This window comes from Oncorhynchus clarkii, chromosome 7 (assembly GCF_045791955.1).
Source record: "Oncorhynchus clarkii lewisi isolate Uvic-CL-2024 chromosome 7, UVic_Ocla_1.0, whole genome shotgun sequence".
NCBI classification, from domain to species: Eukaryota; Metazoa; Chordata; class Actinopteri; order Salmoniformes; family Salmonidae; genus Oncorhynchus; species Oncorhynchus clarkii.
This window is the reverse complement of record NC_092153.1, coordinates 19,967,343-19,994,859: the sequence shown is the minus strand read 5'-3', so window position 1 is coordinate 19,994,859 and position 27,517 is coordinate 19,967,343. Positions and strand designations below refer to the sequence as shown.

Sequence of the window (27,517 nt, the reverse complement as noted above, 5' to 3'; positions counted from 1 at the left end):
CGAATGTGTGTAAGTCAACATAATGCTGATACAGGAGGTAGGGAGACAAATCACAAATAAATTGTCACTCTAAAGTCACGCTGGGTTCCAAATGGGTGAAATTAGACTGGGAACGCAGGGAGAGCTAGGACTTACAAGCGGCCGCTCATTTTAGATCCTTTTCAAGATTAGTCAGATACCTTTATTAATATTATGAAGAAGTGATACAGATTTGTATATAGATTTGTATATAGATTTGTATATAGGAATAAACCTGATGAATTACAGACACAACAGATCGTATTACTGGACAAAGTCATACGAAAAGTTCAGATCTTTTTCCTGTGTTACATTTCTACAGTTTCTCGTAATGATTTGGCTTTGGATTGTACCCAGGTGCTCCATAGGTGAAGTAATGCTCCTGTCTCTCTTGCTTTTGCCTCCATTCGTCCTCCAATCTTATTGAACCTACCCAAGATGCCCTTTTTACCCATAACCCCTTCAGTTGCTTGTGAATCCAATCCAGTGGCTCCTCCTCCTTTTCCATTGCTCCCCCACCCCCACCCATCATCACACGCTGCTTCTCCTGTGTCGTCGTCCCCCCCCCCCCCCCCCCCCCAGACTCCAGCAGCCAGATGAGAACCCTGGACAGCGGGATTGGCACCTTCCCCCTCCCTGACTCCGTCACCCGGATCAACGGGCGCCACATTCCCAGATCTGAGTCCAGCCCCGACCGGATGATGGCGAGCGTTCACAGTCCCACTGATCCTGACCAGGACCTCGTCTCGGCCTCTGCTGCTCATTCCCCATCCCATGTGAAAGTGTCTTCCCTGTCTGAGACCCACCCGCATGCACCACCCACCAGTGCCCTGGGCCACTCCCTGTCTGACCCTTCAGTTACTGGAAGAGGTTGTGGACAGGAAGCCTTGAGCTGCCTCCCCAGACCATCCACCTCAGGTAAGACTGGGGGTTCACCTCATATCAACATCCCCGTTACGTCCCCATTCTATACCCATCTCCCAAAGCGTGCACTTCCACACTCCCCTTTATGAATTAAGAAGCATTGGATTGCCATAAGCATTGGCTGTTCACACCAATGTTCTTATACCAGTCCAGTCCCATCATGTGAGGTGGATTGTTCAAGTGCACACTTCAAGGAGAAAAGTCAATGATAGGGACACAACCACTGTTACAGGCTCCGTGTTGTCTCTGGTTCATGCCAATGGTTTTATGTTATAGGTAAACCAATGATCCGCAGCTGCATATAAACGCTAGAATGGCTGGGCTGGCTCAGAGGATGTTTGGCCACTATCATGAAAGCCTATTTGGTGTAAACCCATCTATAAACTGTGTATAAAATGAGAGAGGATAAAATTCTGATTCTCGCTGGCTCAATTTGATTGTGCAATGAGGGTGGCAGTGTTTTACTTCAATTCACATCATTATGGGGCGGCAGGTAGCCTAGTGTTTAGAGCATTGGGCCAGTAACCGAAAGGTTACTAGATCGAATCCCCGAGCTGACAAGGTAAAAATCTATCGTTCTGCCCCCGAACAAGGTAGTTAACCCACTGTTCCTAGGCCGTCGTTGTAAATAAGAATTTGTTCTTAACTGACTTGCCTAGTTAAATAAAGGTTCAATAAAAAAGTATGACCCTTAAGTCACTCTCAAGAATTCACTATACATGTTCTACCCTCTCAATCTCAACAGAGGATCCATTCTCCACTTGAAGGTATTCAGTGAAAAGGAAAACCTTCTACCTTTTGTTAATCAATCTCCTATGCATTTTGAATGCTGGACTAGATGGACAAGCCTATCAGGCTTGATTTGGTATTCTGAGTTATATTCTGTAGCTCTGCTTAACAAAGGACACTGTCCCCCCCACCCACCTTCACAAAACCCTCCGGATAATACGACCCACAGACCATATCCCAAGGATAAGTCGCTAAGACAATTAGACATGCAAACTCACTAGCAACAATTAGCGACATAGATCATAAACCACCTTCTGCCCTTCACTGCAGCAACACAACAGTATGACGGTGGGTGGGAAGGAGAGAGAGAGGGATCACATAGGCTGAGGGAAGTAACACTAACAATGTACTCGTACAGTAAAGGGATGAGTGATCCCAGTGATTTATGCAATCAGGGAATTAGTGCCGATCTGTGTGACCTAGGTACTGCAGTTAAGGTAGGCATGACCAGCAGCTGTCATTATAAGGAATAGAGAAGGATCCTAATCTCCACCACGGATTCCCTCACAGGTTGTCAAGTAGATGAAAGGACTATTTTGTCCTCGGCACAGTACAAATTATTCTGCTGATGTTCCCGCGGTGCCGCCGCCAACGAGGCCCAGTTAATTATATTGTCAGGAGAAGGTAGGAAGTTGTAGAGAGAAAAAAAAGAGAGAAGGAAGGGGTAGGTAGTCATTAAAATTCACACGGACTCAGCTGTGACAATCATTGGATGCTTTGTATTTGGGGGTGACAGTTTGAAGATGGTATTTCGGGGCTGCTTCAAGTCAGAGATGTAGCGGTGTAGTCTCCGTAGGGAGGATGCCATTGACTATTAATAGATTAAATGCCAACTCTCCTCACACTTAAAGAAATTGTAGCATCATGCTCATGTTGTACAGCGTGTGCTTTCACAGGTTAACAACTATATTGGCATAGCGTTAGCTATTGATGCATCCCAAATGGCAACCTATGGCCATGGTCGAAAGTAGTGCACTCTAAAGGGAATAGGGTGCCATTTGGGATGTAGATATGAGTCTTACTGAAACTCCGGGACCTAATAGCTTTGACTCTTTTTTTCCCCCGCCCTCTATGTACGCAATGCGTAGGTTCTCTTTCTGGTGTGAGTGTGTGGGTTTGGTTGTTGTCTGTGTCTCATGATTTGTTTCTCTTTACTTTTGAATGATAGATGTGATCAGAAGGAAGCGACTGAGTCAGATAGACTTATGCAGCACCAGCCACACAGTCACTACAGAGGCCCACGAGGAACAAGTGGACAAGAAGAGGAACACCAAGGACCTCAACTCATCCAGTGTAAGGAACTTCCCATGCACTATTAGGCCTATGTCAAAGGGGTGGTGTTTTGGGAGCAAAATAGACTGCAATAGCATAGTAATTGTGGCTTCTGTACAATCCCTATACAATATCACATCTCCAAGAAGCATTATCATTGTGAAAGAGTATCTCCGTAATCTGTTGAGGATACAGTGATATTAAAGGGATTTGATCTATTTCCCCAGAGTCAGATGAACTCGTGGATACCATTTTTATGTCGCTGTGTCCAGTATCAATGAAGTTAGAGGTAGTTTCGCAAGCCAATGCTAACTAGTATTAGCGCAATGGCTGGAAGTCTATGGATATCTTCTTGCATACAGGGTCTAATTGCTAAAATCTCAAAGTATCCATTTAAGGAAGCAATTGCTAACTAGCGTTAGTACAATGACTAGACGTCTACCATAGACGTCCAGTCATTGTGCTAACGCTAATTAGCATTTTCTTGCGAAACTACTAACTTCCTTCGTACTGGATGCTGAGACATAAAAATGGTATCCACAAGTTCATCTGACTCCTGGGAAGGAGTCTTTAAAGGGATTTATCTATCTTCTCATTCTGTTCAGATGTCCCTCTCTTTCGTGAACAGGACAGAGCCGCGAGAGTGTGCACATACTCAGGCAGCAGCAGTGACACCGAGACAGAGTCTGAAGGGAACACGCTAGGCTCCACCCAAAGCACTCTTACCAACAGAGCAAAGACGAGCAACCAAGGTCAGAATCTCGCCTGCATCGCACATCCACAGACACAATATTGATGTTATTTAGATGTACTGTAGGCCTACATCATTTGATTTTAGACAGTTCATCTTGATTGATTGATAGATATATTGATTGAAAATGGCTCTCCGCAGTTGACTATGAAGAGAAGACAATGAAGAGGAGCAGTGTGGGAAAGTTCCCGTCAATCATGGACTACTATCAACATGACATGTTCTCTCACATAGAGAAAGATGACCACAGGAGGAGTTTCTCCCAATACAACTTGTTGCACAACCAGTCATCGCTAGAGGGAAAAGCAGGAGACAGACTAAGCGTAAGTACTTCCTGTTGACCTATGACATACACTGAACAAAAATCTAAACACAACATGCAACAATTTCAAAGATTTTACGGAGTTACAGTTCATATAAGGAAATCAGTCAATTTAAATAAGTTAATTAGCCCCTAATCAATGGATTTCACATGACTGAGCAAGGGCGCAGCCACGGGGTGGCCCTGGGAGAGCATAGGCCCACCCACTTGGGAGCCAGGCCCTGCCAATCAGAATGAGTTTTCCCTCACAAAAGGCCTTTATTACAGACAGAAATACTCCTCAGCACGCCCTGCCAAATTCTCAAAACAACGTTGGAGGCGGCTTATGGTAGAGAAATTAAAATTCAATTCCCTGGCAACAGCTCTGGTGGACATTCCTTCACAGCATGCTCCCTCAAAACTTGAGACATTTGTGGTATTGTGTTGTATGACAAAACTGCACATTTTAGTGGCCTTTTATTGCCCCCAGCATAAGGTGCACCTGTGTGATGATCATGCTGATTAATCATCTTATTGATATGCCACACCTGTCAGGTGGATGGATTATCTTGGCAAAGGAGAAATGCTCACTAACAGGTAAACAAATTTGTTGGCAAAATTGTAGAGAAATAAGCTTTTTGTGCGTATGGAACATTTCTGTGATTTTCTATTTCAGCTTATGAAACATGGGACCAACAGTTTACATGTTGCATTTATATTTTTGTTCAGTATATTACCTTTGACATATCCTTTTGTAGCTCATCAACTAGATGATCATGGTCTGTTGATGTTGCTTCAGGATGATCTATTGTATGGACCACTTCCTCGTACCTAGAAAAAGTCTGATGTTTACAATACAGTTTGACACTAATGTCATCAAGGATGTAGTCAAACTCTCCCTCTAAATGTTAAGTGAGATCATGCATTAGCTCAAAGCAGGCTGTTTCCATGGTAACTTGCACTCCAACTCATGTGAAAACAAAATCGCTGTAAAGCAACATTTGTCCTTTTCCAGCTTCTCCAGCTTTTATAAAGTGCGGACAAAGTCCACTAAGCTTGATGTCTTTCACCCTCCTATACAGCGCTGTAGTTGGATTGTTCGGACGTTTTCATAAAATAAAAATATGAAAGTTGCCTAATTACTTTCGATCGGCTTGCCCTCTCATGTCAGGGGGTATTTACCTACCAGTATTTAACTTCACTGAATGACAAATGAGGAGCAGTGACCATGAAATGGCCCTCATCCCCCTCAGCCTCCACTTCCCCTCAGCTCAGTACAATAGAATAACGTAACACACACACACACACACACACACACGACCTTACAGAAAAATTCATCATCTGCAAAAGGATTTGACTCAACTAGAGGTTGACCGATTAACCGATTAATTAGGGCCGATTTCAAGTTTTCATAACAATCGGTAATCTGCATTTTTGGACGCCGATCATGGCAGATTACATTGCATTCCATGAGGAAACTGTGTGGCAGGCTGACCACCTGTTACGCGATTGCAGCAAGGAGCCGAGGTAAGTTGCTAGCTATCATTAAATGTATCTTATAAAAATCAATCAATCTTCACGTAATCACTAGTTAACCACACATGGTTGATGATGTTACTAGGTTAACTAGCTTGTCCTGCATTCCTACTTCGCCAAGCGAGGGATGATTTAACAAAAGCGCATTCGTGAAAAAAGTACAATTGTTGCATGAATTTACCTCACCATGAACATCAATGCCTTTCTTAAAATCAATATACAGAAGTATATATTTTTAAACCTGCATATTTGGTTAAAAGAAATGCATGTTAGCAGGCAATATTAACTAGGGAAATTATGTCACTTCTCTTGCATTCATTGGACGCAGAGTCAGGGTATATGCAACAGTTTTGGCCGCCTGGCTCGTTGCGAACTAATTTGCCAGAATTTTACATAATTATGACATTACATTGAAGGTTGTGCAATGTAATAGAAATATTTAGACTTAGGGTTGCTGCCCGTCTGATAAAATACAGAACGGTTCCGTATTTCACTGAAAGAATAAACGTTTTGTTTTCGAAATGATAGTTTCTGGATTTGACCATATTAATGACCGTATTTCTGTGTTTATTATATTATAATTAAGTCTATGATTTGATAGAGAAGTCTGACTGAGCGGTGGTAGGCGGCAGCATACTCGTAAGCATTCATTCAAACTTTACTGCATTTGCCAGCAGCTCTTAGCAATGCTTGCTTCACAGCACTGTTTATGACTTCAAGCCTATCATCTCCCGAGATTAGGCTGGCAATACTAAAGTGTCTATAAGAACATCCAATAGTCAAAGGTATATGAAATACAAATGGTATAGAGAAAAATTGTCGACTCGTCATGATTCCTATAATAACTACAACCTAAAACTTTATAACTGAGAATATTGAAGAACTGGGAATATTGAACCACCAGCTTTCATATGTTCTGTGCAAGGAACTTAAACGTTAGCTTTTTTACATGGCACATATTGCACTTTTATTTTCGTCTCCAACACTGTGTTTTTGCGTTATTTAAACCAAATTGAGCATGTTTCATTATTTATTTGAGACTAAATAGATTTTATTTATGTATTATATTAAGTTAAAATAAGTGTTCATTGTTCATTCAGTATTGTTGTAATTGTCATTATTACAAATATATATATATAAAAATTGGTCCTCCAATTTTTTGGTCCTCCAATAATCTGTATCGGTATCGGCGTTGAAAAATCATAATCGGTCGACCTCTAGACTCAACACAAGTTCAGGGAGAGAGGAAAAATAAATGAATATTTGTAATGTTCTTGAACTGTGGTTCTTACTGTTGGCCTGTAGATGTCTTGCACTATGAAAGAGGAGCAGTACTGAAACGTCCAGCTACTCTGCTAAAGCAAATACAACGTTGCAGGGCTCAGGGTGTATGCCTTTTTTAATTAAATTTGCAACATCATCCTTGCCAGTCTCTTTTTGGGGTCAAACATTTCAATAAGTACAGATCTATTCCATTCTGCATTTACTGAACAATTGTCTGCTCAAAATTGAATGTGGAAAACGAATGCCCTTGGTATATGCTTTGACCCTGACAAAGGCACTGCATACAGAAACATTGGTTCATCTATTCATTGAATAACTGGGAATAAAATAGAGTATGCAGCTTTTTGTCTCCTCAGCCGTTAGTCTACACTTAATAAAACATTTTTGGATATGAGTCTTCCACTCCCACTCTACAAAGATGTTTGTGCTAAAATGGCCAGGATTTGACCATTTTTATGTCAGTGTGAAATAAGGTAAAGTGTGGTTGCTGGTTGTGGACGTGGGGTTGTAACTGAGTTTTTTTTTTAAAACAAGGTTTATGTGTGGTTGGCTTCTGCGCTGGTGCGCCGGGGGTTTGAAAGCATGGCTCGGATTGCGATGAGACTCCCTACAGAAGTGCCTCGTGTCGGACAGAGATCATGTGCATCCAACCTGCACAGAGATCACCCAAACAACGACGACAAAATACACCCAAAGACAGAGCAACACTATGGATTTAATCCTACCATCTTTTGCTGTCCAAGAATGGGTCTTGGAAAGACCTCCACAAGAAAACATCTTCATAAATAAAATAAAGAAACTTTGAAAAGACATCTAACCAACACACTAAAGGCCTATGGGGACTATTGACATTGTTTGGTTGAATAGCCCTTCACTTTTCTAAACGAATCCGGTAATAATGAAATGTTCAAGTTAAAGGTACGCAGAATTACAGAAGAGAGAACCACATTTAATATCTATGAACCAACCAAGATGATGGACCCACTTTCAACCCATTTACTCCTTTTCAACCTGTTTACTTCTTGTTAACATGGATTTGACCTTAAAGGGACACAGTTACCCTCATGTCCAACCGTGACAATACTCCCACAGTGGGGTCTGAAATTATTGACTCCCTTGATAAAGATGAGCAAAAATGACTGTATAAATAAATAATATAAATACAGAGCTACAGTATATTTTATGCTCAAAATTGTTTGAAAATTATATTATTTTATACTAATACAATTGGTCAGAGAATGAGATTTTTTTTAAACGAGTAATATGCATTTTTTCACAAAAAGGTAGGGGTCCTAATAACTCTAATTTCTAGGATAATGGTATTGAGCATTTTTCTAAAATGTTTTAAGAGTTGGAGAACACATTGGGAGGTATCTAAGACCGTTCCTCCACACAGATTTCTTTCAGGTCCTTGATATCCTTAGTCTGTGCTTAGACAAAGGATATCCCTCTTCAATTCAAACCAAAGGTTTTCAATGGGTTTCATGTCCGTAGACTGAGATGGCCATTGCAAAATGGAGATTTTGTGGCCAATTAACCATTTCTTTGTGGATTTTGATATGTGCTTGGGGTTATTGTCTCGCTGGATGATCCACATATGGTCACGTTTCAGCCTCCTGGCCGAGGCAACGAGGTTTCTGGCGTAAAATGTCCCGGTCCTGGGTAAAGTTCATGATGCCGTTGACCTTAACAAGGGCCCCAGGGCCAGTTTAAGCAAAATAGCACCATAACGTCAAAGATCCATCAACATGTTTTACAGTAGGTCTGGGGTACTTTTCTGCTCATGCATTCTCATGCATTCCACTACTGGTATGCGTGTCCAAAGAGCTCTATTTTCATTTCATCCAACAAATGTAAAAGTCTGGAGTTGGCGTAATGGCATTATTAATTAAAACAATTAGGGGGTAGATCAGCTTTAATATTGCAGATAGATTTTGGCTTCCATCAATTTAATTGTTTGCATCATTTCCAATCTCCCATATATTTTCTTTTGTAAAAATATACAGTACCATTCAGAAGTTTGGACACACCTACTCATTCAAGGGTTTTTCTGTATTTTTACTATTTTCTACACTGTAGAATAGTATCAAAACTATGAAATAACACATGGAATCATGTAGTAACCTAAAAAGTGTTAAACAAATCAAAATATTTTTGATTTTAGATTCTATGAGGTAGCCACCCTTTGTCTTGATGACAACTTTGCACACTCTTGGCTTTCTCTCAACCAGCTTCAACTCAAATGCTTTTCAACAATCTTGAAGGACTTCCTACAAATGCTGAGCATTGTTGGCTGCTTTTCCTTCACTCTGCAGTCTGACTCATCCCAAACCATCTCAATTGGGTTGATGTTGGGTGGTTGTGGAGGTAATCTGATGCACCACTCCATCACTCTCCTTCACGGTCAAATAGCCCTTACACAGCCTGGAGGTTTGTTGGGTCATTGTCCTGTTGAAAAACAAATGATCGTCCCACTAAGTGAAAACCAGATGGGATGGCGTATCGCTGCAGAATGTTTTGGTAGCCTATGCTGGTTAAGTGTGCCTTGAATTCTAAATAAATCACAGACACTGTGAACAGCAAAGCACCCCCACACCATCACACCTCCATGCTCCATGCTTCACGGTGGGAACCACACATGCAGAGATCATTCATTCACCGACTCTACGTCTCACAAAGACACAGCGGTTGGAACAAAAAATCTCAAATTTGAACTTATCAGACCAAAGGACAGATGTCCACTGGTCTAATGTCCATTGCTCATATATTTTGGCCCAAGCATGTCTCTTCTTATTATTGGTGTCCTTTAGAAGTGGTTTCTTTGCAGCAATTCGACCCTGAAGGCCTGATTCACGCAGTCTCCTCTGAACATTTGTTGTTGAGATTTGTCTGTTACTTGAACTCTGTGAAGCATTTATTTGGGCTGCAATCTGAGGTGCAGTTAACTGTACTGAACTTATCCTCTCCAGCAGAGGTAACTCTGGGTCTTCCTTTCCTGTGGCGGTCCTCATGAGAGCCAGTTTCATCATAGCTCTTGATGGATTTTGCGACTGCACTTGAAGAAACTTTCAAAGTTCTTGCCATTTTCCGGATTGACTGACCTTCATGTCTTAAGGTAATGATGGACTGTCATTTCTCTTTGACTATTTGAGCTGTTCTTGCCATAATATGGACTTGGTCTTTTACCCCTACCTTGTCACAACACAACTGATTGTCTCAAACGCATTGAGAAGAAAATCAATTCCACAAATTAACTTTTAAGATGTCACACCTGTTAATTGAAATCATTCCAGGTGACTACCTGATGAAGCTGGTAGAGAGAATGCAAAGACTGTGCAACGCTGTCATCAAGGCAAAGTGTGGCTACTGTGAAGATTCTCAAATATAAAATACATTTTAATTTTAACACTTTTTTGGTTACTACATGTGTTATATCATAGTTTTGATGTCTTCACTATTATTCTACAATGTAGTAAATAGTCAAATAAAAAAACCTTGTATGAGTAGGTGTGTCCAAACTTTTGACTGGTACTGTATGTATATATATTTGTTATTTATTTTCCTTTATTATTTTCCCCTTACCCTACATCCCCTTCCCTAATTGGAGTAAACTAATGGACAACAACACTTAGGCTTCTACTTCTAGCTTATACATACTGTACATTTTAAGGACACAGTATATTTTATTTGCAATATTATTATTATTTAAATGTGCGATGATGTTTCACAAAAGCTCTGAACCTTTCTATTCTCTTAGTTTCTACAGATTGTAAATTAAAGATCATTTTTTTTGCTAAGAGTATTATTATATTATTGATCGATTGACTAGGACTTTTCAAATCACCCAGCAGTGCTAAATGGCATTGGCACTTGGATTCTATTGGAACTGGTGCTTTGGTCAGATTACATGAAAATAGAGGTCTTTGGCCACGCACACCAGTGGTGGGTGTGGCACCAAAATGACAATGTATGAGTGGAAAGGAAACCCATACCTACTGTAAAATATGGTGTTGGGACCACACTGTATATTTAACCATTCACAGTCAGGTAAGTTCATAATATCGTTATGGAAGATTCGTTTTGGAAGTGCGAAGTGTGTGGAATGTGCAGACGGGGAGCGGGGATGCAGTGTGAGATTGGGTGATTTAAGTGCCTTTAATAACCTTTCACAAACACTCAGGAGAGTGATGTAAAGCTCGGCAGCTCTCATCAGAGACCTCATGGCCCAGCCTGGCCCCCATTCATCATCCTGACACTGCCTGACAGCCACGCTGCCTGCCTGGCTACACCCCCTCTTCCCTCTGCCTCCTTAAAACCCCACCCCCTTTTTCTTTCTATATCTTTCTCAGTTTGGCTCTCGTCCTCTCTTTCTTCCCCCCTCTTTCTTTTATTCTCTCCCCCTTTCTCTCTTTCTTTCTTTCTCCCTTGTTCTCTCTCTCACTCCCTTCTTGCTCTCCCTTCTCTCGCTAACTCTCTTTTTCTCTCTCCTGATGGGTAATAGAGATTGCTGCAGGCCTCTCTGACAGGGGGAAAACAGCAGTAGATGCTGTGCTGGGGCCGGACATGGCAGGATCTAAGGAGCCAAAACAGAGAGGGCCAGGTTACACAGCCATATGCCTCATAACTATATAATATCTGTGTTCACACCTTCTCCCCAACTGCTTGTAACAGCTTGTTACCTGGAGCACTAATGTTATGGGGAGAGAGAGGGATGTTTTTGGTCTTAGACATGCAATTGGAAATAGAAGTACAGACATGTAAGTGTAGAGGCAATATACAGCCATGTAAGTACAGACATGTAAGTGTGAATCAATATATATATATATATATATTTCAATTGCATGCCAGCTGCTACTGCCTGTACATACATACATACATACATACATACATACATACATACATACATACATAAACTCAGCAAAAAAAGAAAGGTCCCTTTTTCAGGACCCTGTCTTTCAAAGATCATTCGTAAAAATCCAAATAACTTTACAGATCTTCATTGTAAAGGGTTTAAACACTGTTTCCCATGCTTATTCAATGAAACATAAACAATTAATGAACATGCACCTGTGGAACGGTCTTTAAGACACTAACAGCTTACAGACGGTAGGCAATTAAGGTCACAGTTATGAAAACTTAGGACACTAAAGAGGCCTTTCTACTGACTCTGAAAAACACCAAAAGAAAGATGCCCAGGGTCCCTGCTCATCTGTGTGAGCGTGCCTTAGGCATGCTGCAAGGAGGCATGAGGACTGCAGATGTGGCCAGGGCAATAAATTGCAATGGCCTTACCGTGAGACGACAGGATGGACAGCTGATCGTCCTCGCAGTGGCAGACCACGTGTAACAACACCTGCACAGGATCGGTACATCCGAACATCACACCTGCGGAACAGGTACAGGATGGCAACAACAACTGCCCGAGTTACACCAGGAATGCACAATCCCTCCATCAGTGCTCAGACTGTCCACAATAGGCTGAGAGAGGCTGGACTGAGGGCTTGTAGGCCTGTTGTAAGGCAGGTCCTCATCACACATCACAGGCAACAACGTTGGGCACAAACCCACCATCGCTGAACCAGACAGGACTGGCAAAAAGTGCTCTTCACTGACGAGTCATGGTTTTGTCTCACCAGGGGTGATGGTCGGTTTCGCATTTATCATCGAAGGAATGAGCATTACACCGAGGCCTGTACTCTGGAGCAGGATCGATTTGGAGGTGGAGGGTGCGTCATGGTCTGGGACGGTGTGTCACAGCATCATCGGACTGAGCTTGTTGTCATTGCAGGCAATCTCGACGCTGTGCGTTACAGGGACGTAACTGTATCTGGTGTATCTGGTGGCCAGTATCAGTATCTGGTGTATCTGGTGGCCAGTATCAGTATCTGGTGTATCTGGTGACACACCAGATACGTACTGTTACTTTTGACCCCCCCCCCCCCCTTTGTTCAGGGACACATCATTCCATTTCTGTTAGTCACATGTCTGTGGAACTTGTTCAATTTATGTCTCAGTTGTTGAATCTTGTTATGTTCATACAAATATTTACACATGTTAAGTTTGCTGAAAATTAGCACAGTTGACAGTGAGAGGACGTTTATTTTTTTGCTGAGTTTACGTACATACACAACAGTATACCATTAGTGGTATATGAACAATAAATATTTCAGACACACAACAATTGTCCAGAATCCCAGTCAGGGAGAAGAACAGCCATTCTCTCGTTGGCCTCCTTATCGACTGACTGACTCTTGACACCTTTAGAAGTAAGAATGTTTCCAACGTATATTTTCTTGCAGAATCCCAGTTACCCAAGACATTCCCATTGAACTGAAATACCTCAGTGTTGCTAGATGATAACCAATTAGCCGCTGACAAGCTCTTTTTCCACCTGAAGTGCCCCTGAAGCGATGTTTTCCTGTGTGTTCCGTTGTAAAGGATACACTTCAACTGGCTCCTTAGGTGCCAGCGGATGGTCAAGGTCTGCACGGAGGTTGGTTTCGACCCACAGACAAGAGTGGTAATTGTGTTTCACCAAATCAAATTCAATCACAGATAAGAATCCCTCCTGCCGAGATAGAGAGCTCAGTGCTGTTTGGAGAAGAGCAGGACCATGATTGCTGTTCCTCACTGTCATAGGCACTGAACGAAAGGCCACCCCAATTCCAATCACTGATCACAATCAAGTCATACACCCTCTGCTCTGTTCTCATGGTCTCCCACATCCATGCACCTGTAGACTACACTACACTGGCACATACTATAGGGTTTGTTTCCCGGACCCAGATTGAGCCTAGTCTTGGACTAAAAAGCATTTTCGATATGGCACTTTTGATTTTCCTGTAACTTTGCTAGAATGGAGATATGTGTCAGTGTGCAGATTTGAATCACATTTGTTTTTATCACCAACCCTTGAATTACCATTATTAGTCATTGTACCTCAAAAGTGGTATTTTTCAGAAGTCTGATTTTCTCTGTGCTGATTTAGTACATGAAGAATATCTAACCCGCAGTGCCTGTGTTTAGAATGCATTACTGTAAAACACCAGATTGTTAGCGGAGTGGTTGGAGTTCCTGGGAGGAAAGCCATTTCTAAGAGGCACCTGGCAATGAACACTTAATGATGAGGACTTAGTGCAACCCCGAAGGCGGTCTATACCCCTGATAATATGGTAATACCTCTGTATACTCTCCACCCGGGAAATGTGTGGATGGCTTGGCCCCTTCGGTAGATTGGCTGGAGGAAAATCCAGTTATCCAGAGATTTGTGTTTACCTTTACCACAGATAAAATGCGGCCAGAGAGCACAGGCTCCTTCTAACAATTCCTCAAATTATTTCAAGATTCCTTAGTGCATTTCTGCATAAATATTTCCGTTAAGATATTCTAGTAGTTATTGACCAAGGCTGAATTACACAACATACATTATTTTTCTACTGAAGATGTGTTTTGTATTCACTGTGGTTAGATTTATGACAGTATGTGGGAAAATTGCATGATGTGTGATTTCTGTGATTATGCTAGATTGGAGATGCAGAGCTTTTTATATATATATTTATCTCACTGGGGACTTCTCCTATTGTTGTGTTGCCAATTTACTCAAGGTTGGTGGAATGGCTTGGAGGCGTTTTCCATGAAAGAAGGCAATGAGTTCAGCAACCAAACACGATTAAAGTGTACATGCCAAAAATATTTCTCTAAAGCACATAAACAACAGGACCTAGAGGGCTCTAGTGATTCATCCTGAAACTGCAACATTAATGCTGCAATCTGAGATGTATTTCTTAGAAAAATGGCAGCCACACTCTTGTTGTGGTATATTCTTCAACACACAATGGATTGAAATCTCCATTGACCAGATGCCCAGATCCCACATTATACCTTTAAGTGAGATTCACTGAGATTCTCTAAGTGAGATTCTCTGTGCATACCAAAAACAATATAACAATATACAATATATCAATATGCAAAATTATATACAATAGATGTTTGCTCTACAGTATATTTGAGGTTAAGCCATTGGTTAATTTATAGCGAGAATAAGCCGGCCACTGTTTGACTCGTTTCTTTTTTAACAACATGGGCTGCTGACAACATTATAATATGTTGTGTTAAAACAACTACGAAGGAGAATCACTCTCCCTCCCTCTCCCTCTCTCCCTGTGGAGAGGTTGATATCTCACGGCAGATTCCCCCAGGCGGACTTATTGGGCCTTAAGCATGGGAGGAGAATGAACAAAGCTCTCAATAAATCAATGCGACACTCAGGAATGGCGGTAGTCAAATTGCTTTGTGGTGTTGCTTCACGCTGAAGTAGATGTACCCTGAGTGTGCAAAACAGTTCCATGACATAGACTGACCTCGTGAGTCAACATGGGCCAGCATCTCTGTGGTACACATTCGACACCTTGTAGAGTCCATGCCCCAACGGATTGTGGCTGTTCTGAGGGCAAAAGGGGGTGCAACTCAATATTAGGAAGGTGTTCCTAATTTGTTGTACACTCAGTGTAAATTCAGCATGACAGCCTTTGTTTTTGTTGCTTCTGGATATTCTTAATTGAGAGACCTTAGTGACAGATTACTTATATGATATGGTATGGAGAAAGAGGCAATCTGGGAAATCTTTATTGTTGTTTGAATACCAGATTGGCCCTTTAAAGTGTGATAATAATGTGCTGCAGTGTGGGCAGATGACAAAAACACCCCTCGTCTAATTTTCCCCACTCTTGTTTGTCTTGTTGTTGCTGTAGAAAGGGAATCAAGTGGACATGACAACAGGCGGCTGCGGAGGGGGGGTCCAGGTCGGCTCCAGAGACGTGTCCTTGGATTCCCTGAACAAGTTGAACAGCAGTGGGCTGGGGCTGTACCCGGAGACAGAGCTAAGGCCCAGTAGCGGTGACTGCTCCTGTTCCGCAGGGGAGAGAGAAGAGGACTGCTGCAGCAGGGTTGACAACGAGCCCTCGTCGTCCAGCTACTACTCCAACAAGCCCGGGGCGGAGCGTGTGGGTTCTCTCAGCGATTCGCTCTACGACAGCTTCTCCTCATGCACCAGTCAAGGCTCCAACGATGTGTAGAGTAAGAAAGTGGAGGCCGGGGATGATTCTGTGGAGTCCTCTGCTACTCCCACCAACCGAAGCACTTAGGTCACAAGGAAGGAAGTGATGTCATAGGTGATGTCATGAGATAAGGACGTGAACCCAGACTGTACAGTTTGCATGACCTCTAACCTGGACAATTAAACTATAGGCTACAACCTTACCACCGTTCAAGGTGTGGAAAGCAATATTAGAAATGGTCTTCTAGCGTAATGTATTTTTTCCCGAAGGGGGAATGTTTTTTATCATTGCACTGTAAAAAATACTGTACAAAGTTTTTAAGGAATTTAAAAAGTGAAATTCAACTTGAAGACACAACCAGAGTAAATACCACCAAATCAAACCAATCAGTAATATCATCAGGAGCAACTGAGGATGCCTAGTAGTGTGAAGCAATACCTTAAGAATCATCAAATGTGCAAAAAACTATTACGGTTGTTGGATGTGGATAGATGGTTTTCTCACTGATCATTATTTCTCAAATTTGAATTGGAACAATGTTTTACTGCCACAGTGTTGTATGTCATAATGGCAGGCCTACACACCACAACTACCATCTTGCAATACACTGCAAGCCATACCATGCAATCATAGCTCCTAAAGCCATTGGCTCAAACGTGTACGATTTCCAGACTGCTGTGGTATCTTGAAAGTTGCATGGTGAACTAGAATGTGACACACATTAGAACAAGAACAAATAATGTATTTTATTTTTGAAGTGGTGTGATTTATACTTTATATTAAGTGACCTAAATACATGCATATGCACATTTAATTGAACCACCAGTACTGTGGAATCTTAAAGAATAATATCCTGCATATTGAATGTACTGGAGTCAGTATTGACTTTGAGTTGTATTACAGATGAGAAATACATGATCAATACACAATCAATAATTTCTACCAGCAAGTCAAAACTGTCAAGCTGAACTTCAACTGCTGTGTAGTGGCTTAAAGGGATACTTTGGGATATTTGGCAACAAATCCGTTTATCTTCATCCCCAGTCAGATGAACTCATGGAGGCCATTATTATGTCTCTGCATCAAGTATGAAGGAAGTTAGAGTTAGTTGTGTGAGCCAATGCTAACTAGCGTTAGCGCAATGGCTGTACGTCTATGGTATCTACTAGCATGCTAGCAGTTACCATAGACTTCCAGTCATTATGAGAACATTTAGCAGCGTCCTTCAAACTGCAGGCAGAGACATAAAAAGGGTATCCACGAATTCATCTGACTCTGGGGAAGTAGAAAAAAATCCTGAAGTATCCCGTACCATCACCATTGTACTTGGGTCACTCAGTATTTAATGTAAACAGAACTAAACTAGTGTCTGAATGGTACTTATGAATCAGAAACTTCTGTTGGCTTCAATATCACATTTACGGAGCAAGGTCTATGCTAGTAGCTCAGGGAAAATGCAACGCTTATACCTAGTTACCTTGAATATAAGGTTACAACTCACGGAAAATGCTGTCATTTTTTTAATGGAAAACATAATTTTTTTTAAAAAGTTAAACCTTCATGAACTCCAGGATAACAGAACTGTTGAAATTGTGTCTCTTGTAGAATCATAAAACACTCCTTTCTTTGTATATTTTGTTTGTGTGTTAAATACTGCAATTAAGTTAATATCAGAATGGAGCATTGCTGACTGGTATATGCAATTTTAAATGTAAATCATTGTGTTACGTTTCCCAATCATTCAACCTTGTCTATATGTCTTCTGATTGAGAACATCTCAACTTTTCTTGACCGTTTCCTCGTTTTGTGACTTCCTTAGGGTTTGTCGATAAAAAATGTTTTATTTTGTCGAATAAAAGCTACAACTGCAACCCTTTATCACTTTATCCAATAACACATTTGAAACGCAATAGGAATAAATCATCATGCCAAACGTGCGTAATTTGATTCTGGTGCTAATCAAAACAGATTGTGTACGTTTCATTGTTTGAACAATTTTCCATGAAACTGTTAACAATATGTAAGGAGAGTCTTGCTAAGACCATAATGTGTATTTTTTTCTAGCTGACGAGTATTTATATCCCACTTTTTGTACATGGAACTGTATAGTGTTGTTTAATTGTCCTACTTCACATCTTCTCTGCTTGATTGTTCCTTTGTAAGAGAACCTGTTACCAGCAGTGTTACTTTGGTAATTACGTGTGCAATTTTGGCTGTTACATTAGACTTTTAATTATATATTTTATGTAATCATTTCCAATAAAAATACAAATAAATGATTTCCTATTTTCAATTTGGTGCAGCTTCCGTAACTGTTGGAGGTTGAAGTTTGTGTGTGCGTGTGCGTGTGCGTGCGTGCTGTCATACAGGTGTGCGTTCAATATCATATACTGTAGTCAAATGCAAGGTACTATAGTCACAAGGAACAGTGAGATCTTCACTGATTTTTGCCATTGCGCTCATAAATGTGTACCTGAAATGTCTGTATGTAGGCTACAGCAGGGAATTGTTAATGGCAAGGGAAGGTTTGATCCACGTCTTGATCCTGTCTTCAAATGCTTGCCATAAAGCTCATGTCATATTCTTCAACTATAAAACGTGTTAAACGTATAGCCCGTTTTCACTGAGCTTTACTCTCCGAGACAGTCCTTATAAAGCAGGGGGATTTATAACAATTAGTCTCTAGATGGGTAATTATGTGACTATAAATAAAAGTAATTAATTCAGCCACCCTAGAGTGACTTCCAAACATTCTCTCTCGCTCTCTCTCCCACCTCCCTCTCTCTCTCTCTCTCTCTCTCTCTCTCTAACACGAAACGTACAAGATCCATAACAGACAGAAGAACCACGAGATGATCTCAACAAATGTATTTAAGGAATAGTAGCCTTTCTAAATCTGGTTAAATGTGCATGGCTGCCAACGGTGCATTCCATGCCCAAAAGCCTATCCAAAGGTGACTTTTTCATATTTGGACGCAATTTAACAGTCACGGATCTGCGTGTGTAGGATATGAGTGATTGATGAATTGCTTCCATATCACGAGCTTTCATCACGTGGTACGTTTAATGATTTATCTTTATCCAATTTCACTGGAATTCTGCAACGTGGTCTCTCGAACCGCAGAGCTCGCCCTCGTTTAGCGCTGCGCATCACATTCCTCGCTGCAGAATGTGCTCTAACACTTTGATGCCACGGATCCATCTAAGGGTTTTGCTTTCGTTTTAAGTTCACCTGGTCTGATGTGTTCCTCTAAAGTGTCATTTGGGAGAGGATGTTGCTTCTCATTTATGCAACTTTGCTTGGAATTTTCCTCAAAACAGGTATGCTAAACTTTGGAGACTGCGTAATCTTACATGTGTTGGCTTTCTGCGTTGTATTCGGGTGCTGAGAGTATTTCCTCGTGATGTGTCAACGTTTCCAGCTATTCCAATCTAATTCAAGTTTGGATTACGGTTAAATTATTTTGGGCAGCTTTTTGTTGTCAGATGAAAACAATTACATATTTTTCAGAAGTCCAGGAGAGGTCTAGTAATGCCAACAGGGAGGCGCGCAAGAGGTTACCGTTGCAGATCAAATCATCTCAGTAAATGCATTTATAACTGTCTTGGAATAAGAAATTGTGGCACAGATTCTTGAATTTGACATTTCTATAGGCACCTGCGCTCCAGCTACAGAAAATATGTCACCTTAGGTCATAATTACGTCTGTAAAACTATTGCGCATATCACCTGTGCAAAGGCAGATATTTTCAAAATGTGATTTAGACTTCTATTTTACATATCTTTTATTCAATTTAATGATGTTGTTTAAAAATGTAAATGTGAAATAATAGAGCGTGACATGCTGAAACATTGAACATTATTCCATATTTAGAGCATCTTTGTGATCTTACAATTGCCCTACATGGTATGCTAATTAGGCTATTAAGTATTCCGATTAATTGCTAGACACCATTACAGGTGACGAATGTATTCACTCATTTTATAAAGCAGAGGGACATGTGTAGGCCACTCATTTATCAATAGCTAATTAATCGCTCTCTAATTGCCAACACAAATGCAATTCAACATTTTATTTTACAGGTGTAGGCATTCCATCAAGCTCAAATGATAAGGAACATGACTGATCAACAGTTGTCAGCTCTGGTGAATGTAGTAAACTAAATCACCATTTTTTTTAGTGGGTGTCAAATGAGCTGATCTACCACGCCTTGAACACCTGTGATGAATATTAAATATCACTAAATATGCAGAGAATAACAAAGCTGTCTCTCTTCAGATGACTGTGGAAGGAAAATACACAATTGAAGATAGATGACGGCAAATAAACTGATTTCTCAATCCACACGGGTCACCTTATAGCAATGATATGCTAATAATGTATACAAATGGTGGCAATGTAGTTGCTAAAAAAAAAAGAATCAGGTAAAATGACAATGATAATCCATGTCAATGGAGTAGTCCGCATTGTCATTCCAACATACGTCCACGGATCATATCATCAGAATGATGTGACAGTCAGCCGCGGAGAGCTTTTCCAGTCCATATTTCCACTTGAACCCATTGCACATGGCACATGAACAGTGGCGTGTAAGAACTTTGATCTCACCAAAAATGCCTCTGGTGTAAATAACATACAAATGTTCTGTCCGTTCTGAGTTGGATGCGCTGCGTTTGGTTAACATACCCACTCCTTAAAACATCATCTTCATTGTTAGCAGAAATGACTTCTAAGTCATTTGATGAGGTTTTTTACCTCAGTGAAAAGGGTATTGCGGAACAAAATGAACAGTATAGACAATATGTACATAACTTTATGCTTGCCTAAATGTTCATTATATATAGTGTCAATATCCAGTGGTTTATAGAGGACAAATACATTACAGTCTAGGATGTGTTTAGGCACTTTAAGAGACTATTGCTCGGTTGATGGATGGGGTTTTGAGGCATTTATCTGGTTTTAACGTAATTACGCTCTGATTTTTGGGGGGGATCCTTTTCAATTGAATTTGTGCTTGATGGCGCTGTCAGACTGGGAAATGAATGACTGTCTCCAGTTCAATAATTAGAACACAGTACTATCTGTCATGGAGAACAAATGACCTGAAACTGTGGCGCTTGAGAAAATGTTGAATTATTGTTTATCATTGCACGGTCATGCATGTTTCGGCTAAACCCCCATTTGCAAACCCTGAATCAGATTGTGCTCTCCATCCGGGAATCCTCTGTTAAATTTTTCATCCCTGTGAAACAACTTTGCATGAATAGCCAACCATCTGTCATTCTTTGTTAATCTCAATTTCCATTTAATTCCAATCAGTCATGTTAGAATGAATTCATCTCATTTGAAGTCAGTGCTGGAGCAACAGCTTCATTGAGTGTGTGGATAAAGCACTTTGTCTGAAACACTCTGGCTTGATTGTTTCGACCTGTAGTAGTCAGAATGGCAATTATTATTCTAGTGGGTAAAGTTGAGGGGCCATTTTCCCTGCACAGATACAGTATGTCCAGCCTCCACACACAATTGTGTCTGATGGCTCTATATTAAGTTTAGTTGGCAAGTAAATGAGAGTATGGATTTATATTGTTGAAACTTATTTGTTCATTATTTTCAGTCAAAATCCCTTTATCCTGACTCCAGATCTGTTTGTGCATTAAACAACTCCTCTCTAGTGTGTTTCTTTGCTGTCTTGACAAACGTGTATGTAGTCAGAGAAGTATGTGTTTTGTGTGACTTGTCAGTGCTTTCTGTGGTGTGGTACAGAAATGTCATCATATTAGCTCAAAGTCCTATTGTCTGGTATTTGTAACATGTCCGCATGTGCAAGGATAGCGTCAACATCGACTCTCCAACATGAAATGCTCGTTGAGATAATCTTCACATTTGTTATTCATCGAGGAGATCCAGTCTTTTTTTCAGAGTCCACCTCCTTGTCCTCTGATCATTGCAAATAGGTACCAAGTTGACTTTCAAAATGCCAGCAAAGAGACATTTTCGTTTCAAAGATGCATTTGTCTCTCCTCGAGGATACAGTTCCTGGTCTGTGGTAATGGCAATAGATCACAAAAACACTTACTCTTGATTAGTTGGGAGGAAAATATGTCGGGCTGAAAGGCCCTAAATGAACAAGGGATAATACTAATGACTGAACTGCACAAAATAACATTTTCAAATCTTTCAAGTAAGGTTTTAGGCCTAATCTTTCAAAAAACGTTCAGCGTTTAGATCAAGCCTGCCTGGAGTGCCGGTTGGGCAGAGTTGCTTTGCACTTTTCTTGACCACTCCATTGGTTATGATGTGCCAGGCAAGCTCAATCAAGCACAGCTAAACACGCTTGAAAGAATTTGCCTGTAGTCTCTATTAACCAACATTCATAGACTAATGAGATTACTACAGTATATACCAGATACTGGTGAACTGTTCTTGTGGGCTTTAAAACATTTTTTGTTTTAACCCTTGCGGTTCTTCCTGTCTCTCTCTCTCTCTCTCTCTCTCTTGTACAGGCTATGCTCTCCAGATCCAATGTTACCAGTGTGAGGAGGTGAAAAACAATGAATGCTCCACGCCGGAGTTCATTGTCAACTGCACGGTCAACGTGCAGGACATGTGTCAGAAAGAGGTACTGGTGAAGAAGGATGGTAAGAAAACAGAGTCTCCTGGGCAGTCCCATTCCTTTCCTCATTTGTTCTTCATTGGATCGAGATAGTGGGAGAGTAGTCCCTTCTCGCAGATGCTGTATCTCCGCCACAGCAGAGTGTGAGCTTTAGTTTGACGAGAGAGACTAGTGAGAGAAAGACAGGAAGTTTGGGGGATCTGTTTTGTGTCAGAAGGGCGTGGGTCGGATTAGAACCCACGCCGAACACAATAGAGATGTGTTCTGCAGCTAGACCACCCCAGGCCACACTGCCTTCTCTGACACCTACCTTGCAATGCAAAACAACCCACACCGGACTGTGACACTTTTAACATGTGACCTAAATAAGGTATATTTTCCTCTTTCGTGTACTTCCTCTTTATCTCTGAATTCAGTGGAACTGACCTATAGGGTCTCCTTGTAACGTAAACAAATGAGATCATCACTAGGCCTATACGTATGCCCACTAAATCAATTGGGAACTATCAAAGAATCTCCATAGATGAAGAGGCTATTACCATAGTTAATTCATGGTTTATGGCTCATATTCTTTTAATGGGATTTTCCCAAAGGAAGGTTAACGCCCTTGGTTGCTGGTTGCTGTACTCAGTTGATCCATTAATATTTTTTTTCATTATAAACTGGGTAATATGAGCCCTGAATTCTGATTGGCTGAAAGCTGTGGCATGTCAGACCGTATACCACGGGTATGGCAAAACATTTATTTGTACTGCTGTAATTACGTTGGTAACCAGTTTATAATAGCAACAAGACACCTCAGGAGGTTTGTGGTATATGGCCAATATACCACCAAAGCTAAGGGCTGTATCCAGGCACTCCACGTTGCATCGTGCTTAAGAACAGCCCTTAGGTGTGGTATATTGGCCATACAGCACACCCCTTCGTGCCTTATTGCTTAATGAGATAACGCCCTTCAAATACACTAGGCCTATTGTTCCTACCACATCCAGTGTTATTACATGTACAGTATGTCACTTGTGATCAAATGTATGCTTTCATTTACAAGAGTATTAAAAACATGTACCAAGAAATCATACATGTAGCTAGATTGTCTTTAGCGAGTGTTTTATGCCCAAACTATGTCTCTGAACGTGATGGTGGACAAGCAACATCACTCAAAGTCAATGATCTATGACAATAATGTCATGAACAAATGTACACTATGTGTAATGCTGTGTAATGGTTTGAATAACCTTGAGATAAGGATGCACTTTTGTGTGAAATGCACATGCTTACAGTATATTCACAAATCTTTTCCAGCCTCTGCACTCTTTAGAAAGGTCTTCTGAGTCATTTGATTCTAATGCGATGTTGGCAAAGGGATTCTTATGTGCTCCTGTAAGCAGATAAAATGAAAATTCATGCATACTTTTATTCTAACATAAAACCTTCTAGCAATGTTGGGTAATGAATGTGTTCCTTAATTTGATCATTTCATATAATGTCAGCCTGAGACCAGGAGCCTAACTAATTATCTTTATGTGCAGCAACCGCAATTTATCACAAATAATGAATTTGCGAATTACCACAACATTTTCGTGGAAAGCAGTACTTGCATAATGTGTGTATGATATGTGAAGACCTCTGTAACATAATCCTCAAGAAAAGTTGGCTTTTGCACGTGATTTGGTGTCGCTTGGTCTCTACCCATTCCTCCCCCCAACAAAGGTTTGGGGACTTGGTTTGTTAGACAGTCAGTTCTAAATGTGCAGAGTGATGAAGTATGGAACAAAGCAGAGGGTTGATTAAGCTGAAGTTGTATTGTTAGTTATGCCAAACTTAATAGCAGTAATCAGGGGCCGACACAGGCTGAAATTGTCTACTTTTGTCTTGAAGGCTTGTCTGACGTCTTTGAGACAAAACAAGAATATTGTATTGCATTTACAAATTGCCACTTTGTCTGACAGCTCATCTGTCATTATTTCAAGAGAAAGACGAGTAAATTAGAGCAGTAAAGTTTGGATGGAAGTTTTAATGTGACTAGCAGTTCTCTTCCCCCTTTCATCTATTTCCTCTCTACGCTTTAATTACAACTTTTCGTAACACTTTACTTAACGTCGACAGGTATAGCGCATTTTGCCACAGTTACAATGCAATGTAAGACAGGTCGGGAGCACTTATGAACTTGTGAATGACTGCCTACCGGGGAACAGTGGGTTAAATGCCTTGTTCAGGGCCAAAACGACAGCTCGGTGATTCGATGCAGCAATCTATCGGTTACTGGCCCAATGCTCTAACCATTAGGCTACCTGCCGCCCCTTCTCATCATTATGACAGCTCTTTGCAGTCTGTTGACAAATTTCAGCAAAGAACACATTATAAACCTTCTATAAAGACATTATAAGCATCCGTATATGCTTATAACAATTACTAATGCTTATAGATTCAGTGGAGCGAGAGTCACATCTCCAGGGTCACCTTGGATTTGTTTGTGTCCAAAAGCCCAGTGTCTATTTCCTAGGAAGGAGTAGGGAGAAGTGGGAGTTGTTGAGTCCCTGCAAGGTGTTCATTTATCAGGCAGGGAGACGCAGGCTTTCTTACCACCTCCTGTGGTAAAGCTTAATGGCACAACAACATTTCCATGAAATCGAAACACTCTTGTTCATGTGCATTCTCTCGCCACCATATAAATCAAAGCATAGTTTTGTTGCAATTGTTCCATAGTTTGAGAGCATTATATTCTGTCGAGGTTTTGTTTTTTACAACGGCTCTACAAAGGTTCTAGGCACTTAGAGGATCACCTCCCAGGAATATGAACCATTCCAGTATTGATCAGGATAAAGTTCTGTTAAATTGCAAATAGCACTGAATTACAATATACTGTCTGTCTCGAGAATTTCTCACTAAGCTAAGATCCTAAGGCTAATATTTTCAAATCACCACATTTTCTTGATGTGTAATTGTTATTCCTGTATATTTGTGAAAAAAAGGTAGATTAGATCATGCTTTGTCTGATTTTCACAGATATTTGCTTTACGCGCAAGAAAATGCGCTGTGAAAGGGTGCGAGACATGGCATAGGCCAGACATCACATAAAACAGACATACATTAATGAAAACAAAACAAAAATGACAGTTGAAGGACTTTTAACCCTGCCTTCCCCAGTGCTTGTGCTACCTCAGTTTTCTCCGAGACTTGGCTCAGTTTCACCAACAGTCTCACTATCACACATACCTTGACCTGGACTTCCTGTATAGCTTTGCACTATCCCTGACTGCTTCTCTCTCTTCTTCTTCAGGCATATTTTACCGCAAGTCCTGTGCCTCGTCCGGGGCATGCCTCATATCCTCATCAGGCTACCAGCAGTTCTGCACTGGAAGGATCAACTCTGTGTGCATCTCCTGTTGTAACACACCGCTCTGTAATGGGCCCCGGAAGAAGAACCGCCCTGTCCCGTCGGCCGCCACCTCTTCATTTTCCTCTCTTCTTTTGCTGCTGGTCTCCCTCACGCTGGTCTCCCTCTCTCTGGCATAGACCTAGAGGCGTCCATTTGTCCCCTCCTCTACCCGAAGATCACACTAGAGTATTTTGAGAGTACATAAAGCCTACAGTGTACATAACACTACGTAGTGTATTGGCTACATCAGACTCTAGTGTCGTCTTTGGAGAGGAATCCTATACATAAGAGACTATCACAGGAGGTTGGTGGCACTGGGGCGAACAGGCTCGTGGTAATGACTGGAGCAGAGCAAGTGGAATGGTATCAAAGACATCAAGCACATGGTTTCTATGGTTTCCAGGTGTTTGATGCCATTCCATTTGCTCCGTTCCGGGCATTATTATGAGCCGTTCTCCCCTCAGCAGCCACCTGTGGACTCTACAGCTTCATCTTTGGATCGGATACTCAAGAGCTTAAGACTCTTTGGAAGGATCCCCTTTTATAATCCTGGTGTTTTGAGTTTTTGAGAACTGAATGCTTTACCATTGCCTCCTTCTTCTTCGTTCATCCCTTGCCCTCCAATCACCCTTTGCTTACTCTGTAGGGTCCCTATTGGGGGCAGTGGGCACTGACCTCATCAACGTCGGTGTTCTCCTGTTTATAGGTAGATCGAACGCGTCAGATCAATAGTTCCGATGATTAGGAGTCAGACGGGATCACAGTCAGTGAGTACTCAGCAGCCGTTTAGCTGTGTGAGAATTGTGTTAACTCATCATAGATCTGAGTGTAGAGATGGCACTGACAGCTGAGGACATTGAACAGCGAGTTGTAGGGATTGTGGAGATATACTTAGATGTCTGCATCATTTGCTACTGGTACAAGTTCTTGTTATAGTAAGTACTAAATGCTGGATATCATGTCTTATATCATTTGTAAGTACAGATGTATGATCTTAATTTGACCAGTTTCTCACAGCAGGAAAATATTCCTACAGCAGCAAATCCTACAGAAATTTGAATTATTGTGTAGATTATAATTAATGGACATTTTTGTAGGGGTTGATAAAAAAACATTTGAAAAAGAAATTGACATTTTTTTTGAAAGGGCAAACCAAGTCCAACATTTTAAAGTGGAAATTACAACTTTAGAAGCCTTTAAAAACCTTGAATACACTGCAAGTTTACTTTTCCTACTGTGCAGGAAATTCCCTGCAAAAACAGGTTGATCAAATTAAGATCCTACATCTGTATATACCCAATTACTTTCTTGGACTTCAAATATTGCTGAAAGACACAAGGGATTTGTTTTTAAACTTATCCATTTAGACGTTATATAAATCAACATATTCAGTAACCTGTTATTAGCTGTAGTCATTTACAGAATGATAATAATCTGCATCAACATCCGGTTTCAACTTCAAAAACTTTTTAGGTGTCATTCTTCAAGTAGGGAGGCAGGTAGCCTAGTGGTTAGAGCGTTGGACTAGGAACCTAAAAGGCTGCAAGATCGAATCCCTGAGCTGACAAGGCAAAAATCTGTCGTTCTGCCCCT

The 27,517-nt window shown here is 41.0% G+C and overlaps 2 protein-coding genes across 6 annotated transcripts in view; both read left to right on the top strand.

Moving 5' to 3' along the window:
- Positions 1–18,224, top strand: part of LOC139413011 (nck-associated protein 5-like) — a 158,725-nt gene extending 140,501 nt beyond the window's left edge. For all 5 annotated transcript variants that reach the window (XM_071159975.1, XM_071159976.1, XM_071159977.1 and 2 more), the window contains 5 exons: positions 601–936; positions 2,900–3,024; positions 3,632–3,755; positions 3,896–4,077; positions 15,626–18,224. In XM_071159975.1, coding sequence (XP_071016076.1) covers positions 601–936; positions 2,900–3,024; positions 3,632–3,755; positions 3,896–4,077; positions 15,626–15,949 — 1,091 coding nt within the window. In that variant the 3' untranslated portion in view covers positions 15,950–18,224. The remainder of the gene's footprint in view (positions 1–600; positions 937–2,899; positions 3,025–3,631; positions 3,756–3,895; positions 4,078–15,625) is intronic.
- A 703-nt stretch (positions 18,225–18,927) lies between these two features.
- LOC139413010 (ly6/PLAUR domain-containing protein 1-like) lies at positions 18,928–26,922 on the top strand. Its single transcript, XM_071159974.1, has 3 exons — positions 18,928–19,252; positions 22,436–22,570; positions 25,826–26,922. Exons 1-3 carry the CDS (start codon positions 19,204–19,206, stop codon positions 26,059–26,061), a joined length of 420 nt encoding a protein of 139 aa, XP_071016075.1. The 5' UTR covers positions 18,928–19,203; the 3' UTR covers positions 26,062–26,922.
- Positions 26,923–27,517: the final 595 nt, after the last annotated feature.

Excerpts from the sequence above, each read along its gene's own strand:
- LOC139413010 (XM_071159974.1), top strand. The coding sequence starts at position 19,204 with ATGTTGCTTCTCATTTATGCAACTTTGCTTGGAATTTTCCTCAAAACA. Across the intron at positions 19,253-22,435 it reads TGGAATTTTCCTCAAAACAG|GCTATGCTCTCCAGATCCAA; the intron begins GTATGCTAAACT and ends TCTCTTGTACAG. Across the intron at positions 22,571-25,825 it reads GGTACTGGTGAAGAAGGATG|GCATATTTTACCGCAAGTCC; the intron begins GTAAGAAAACAG and ends CTTCTTCTTCAG.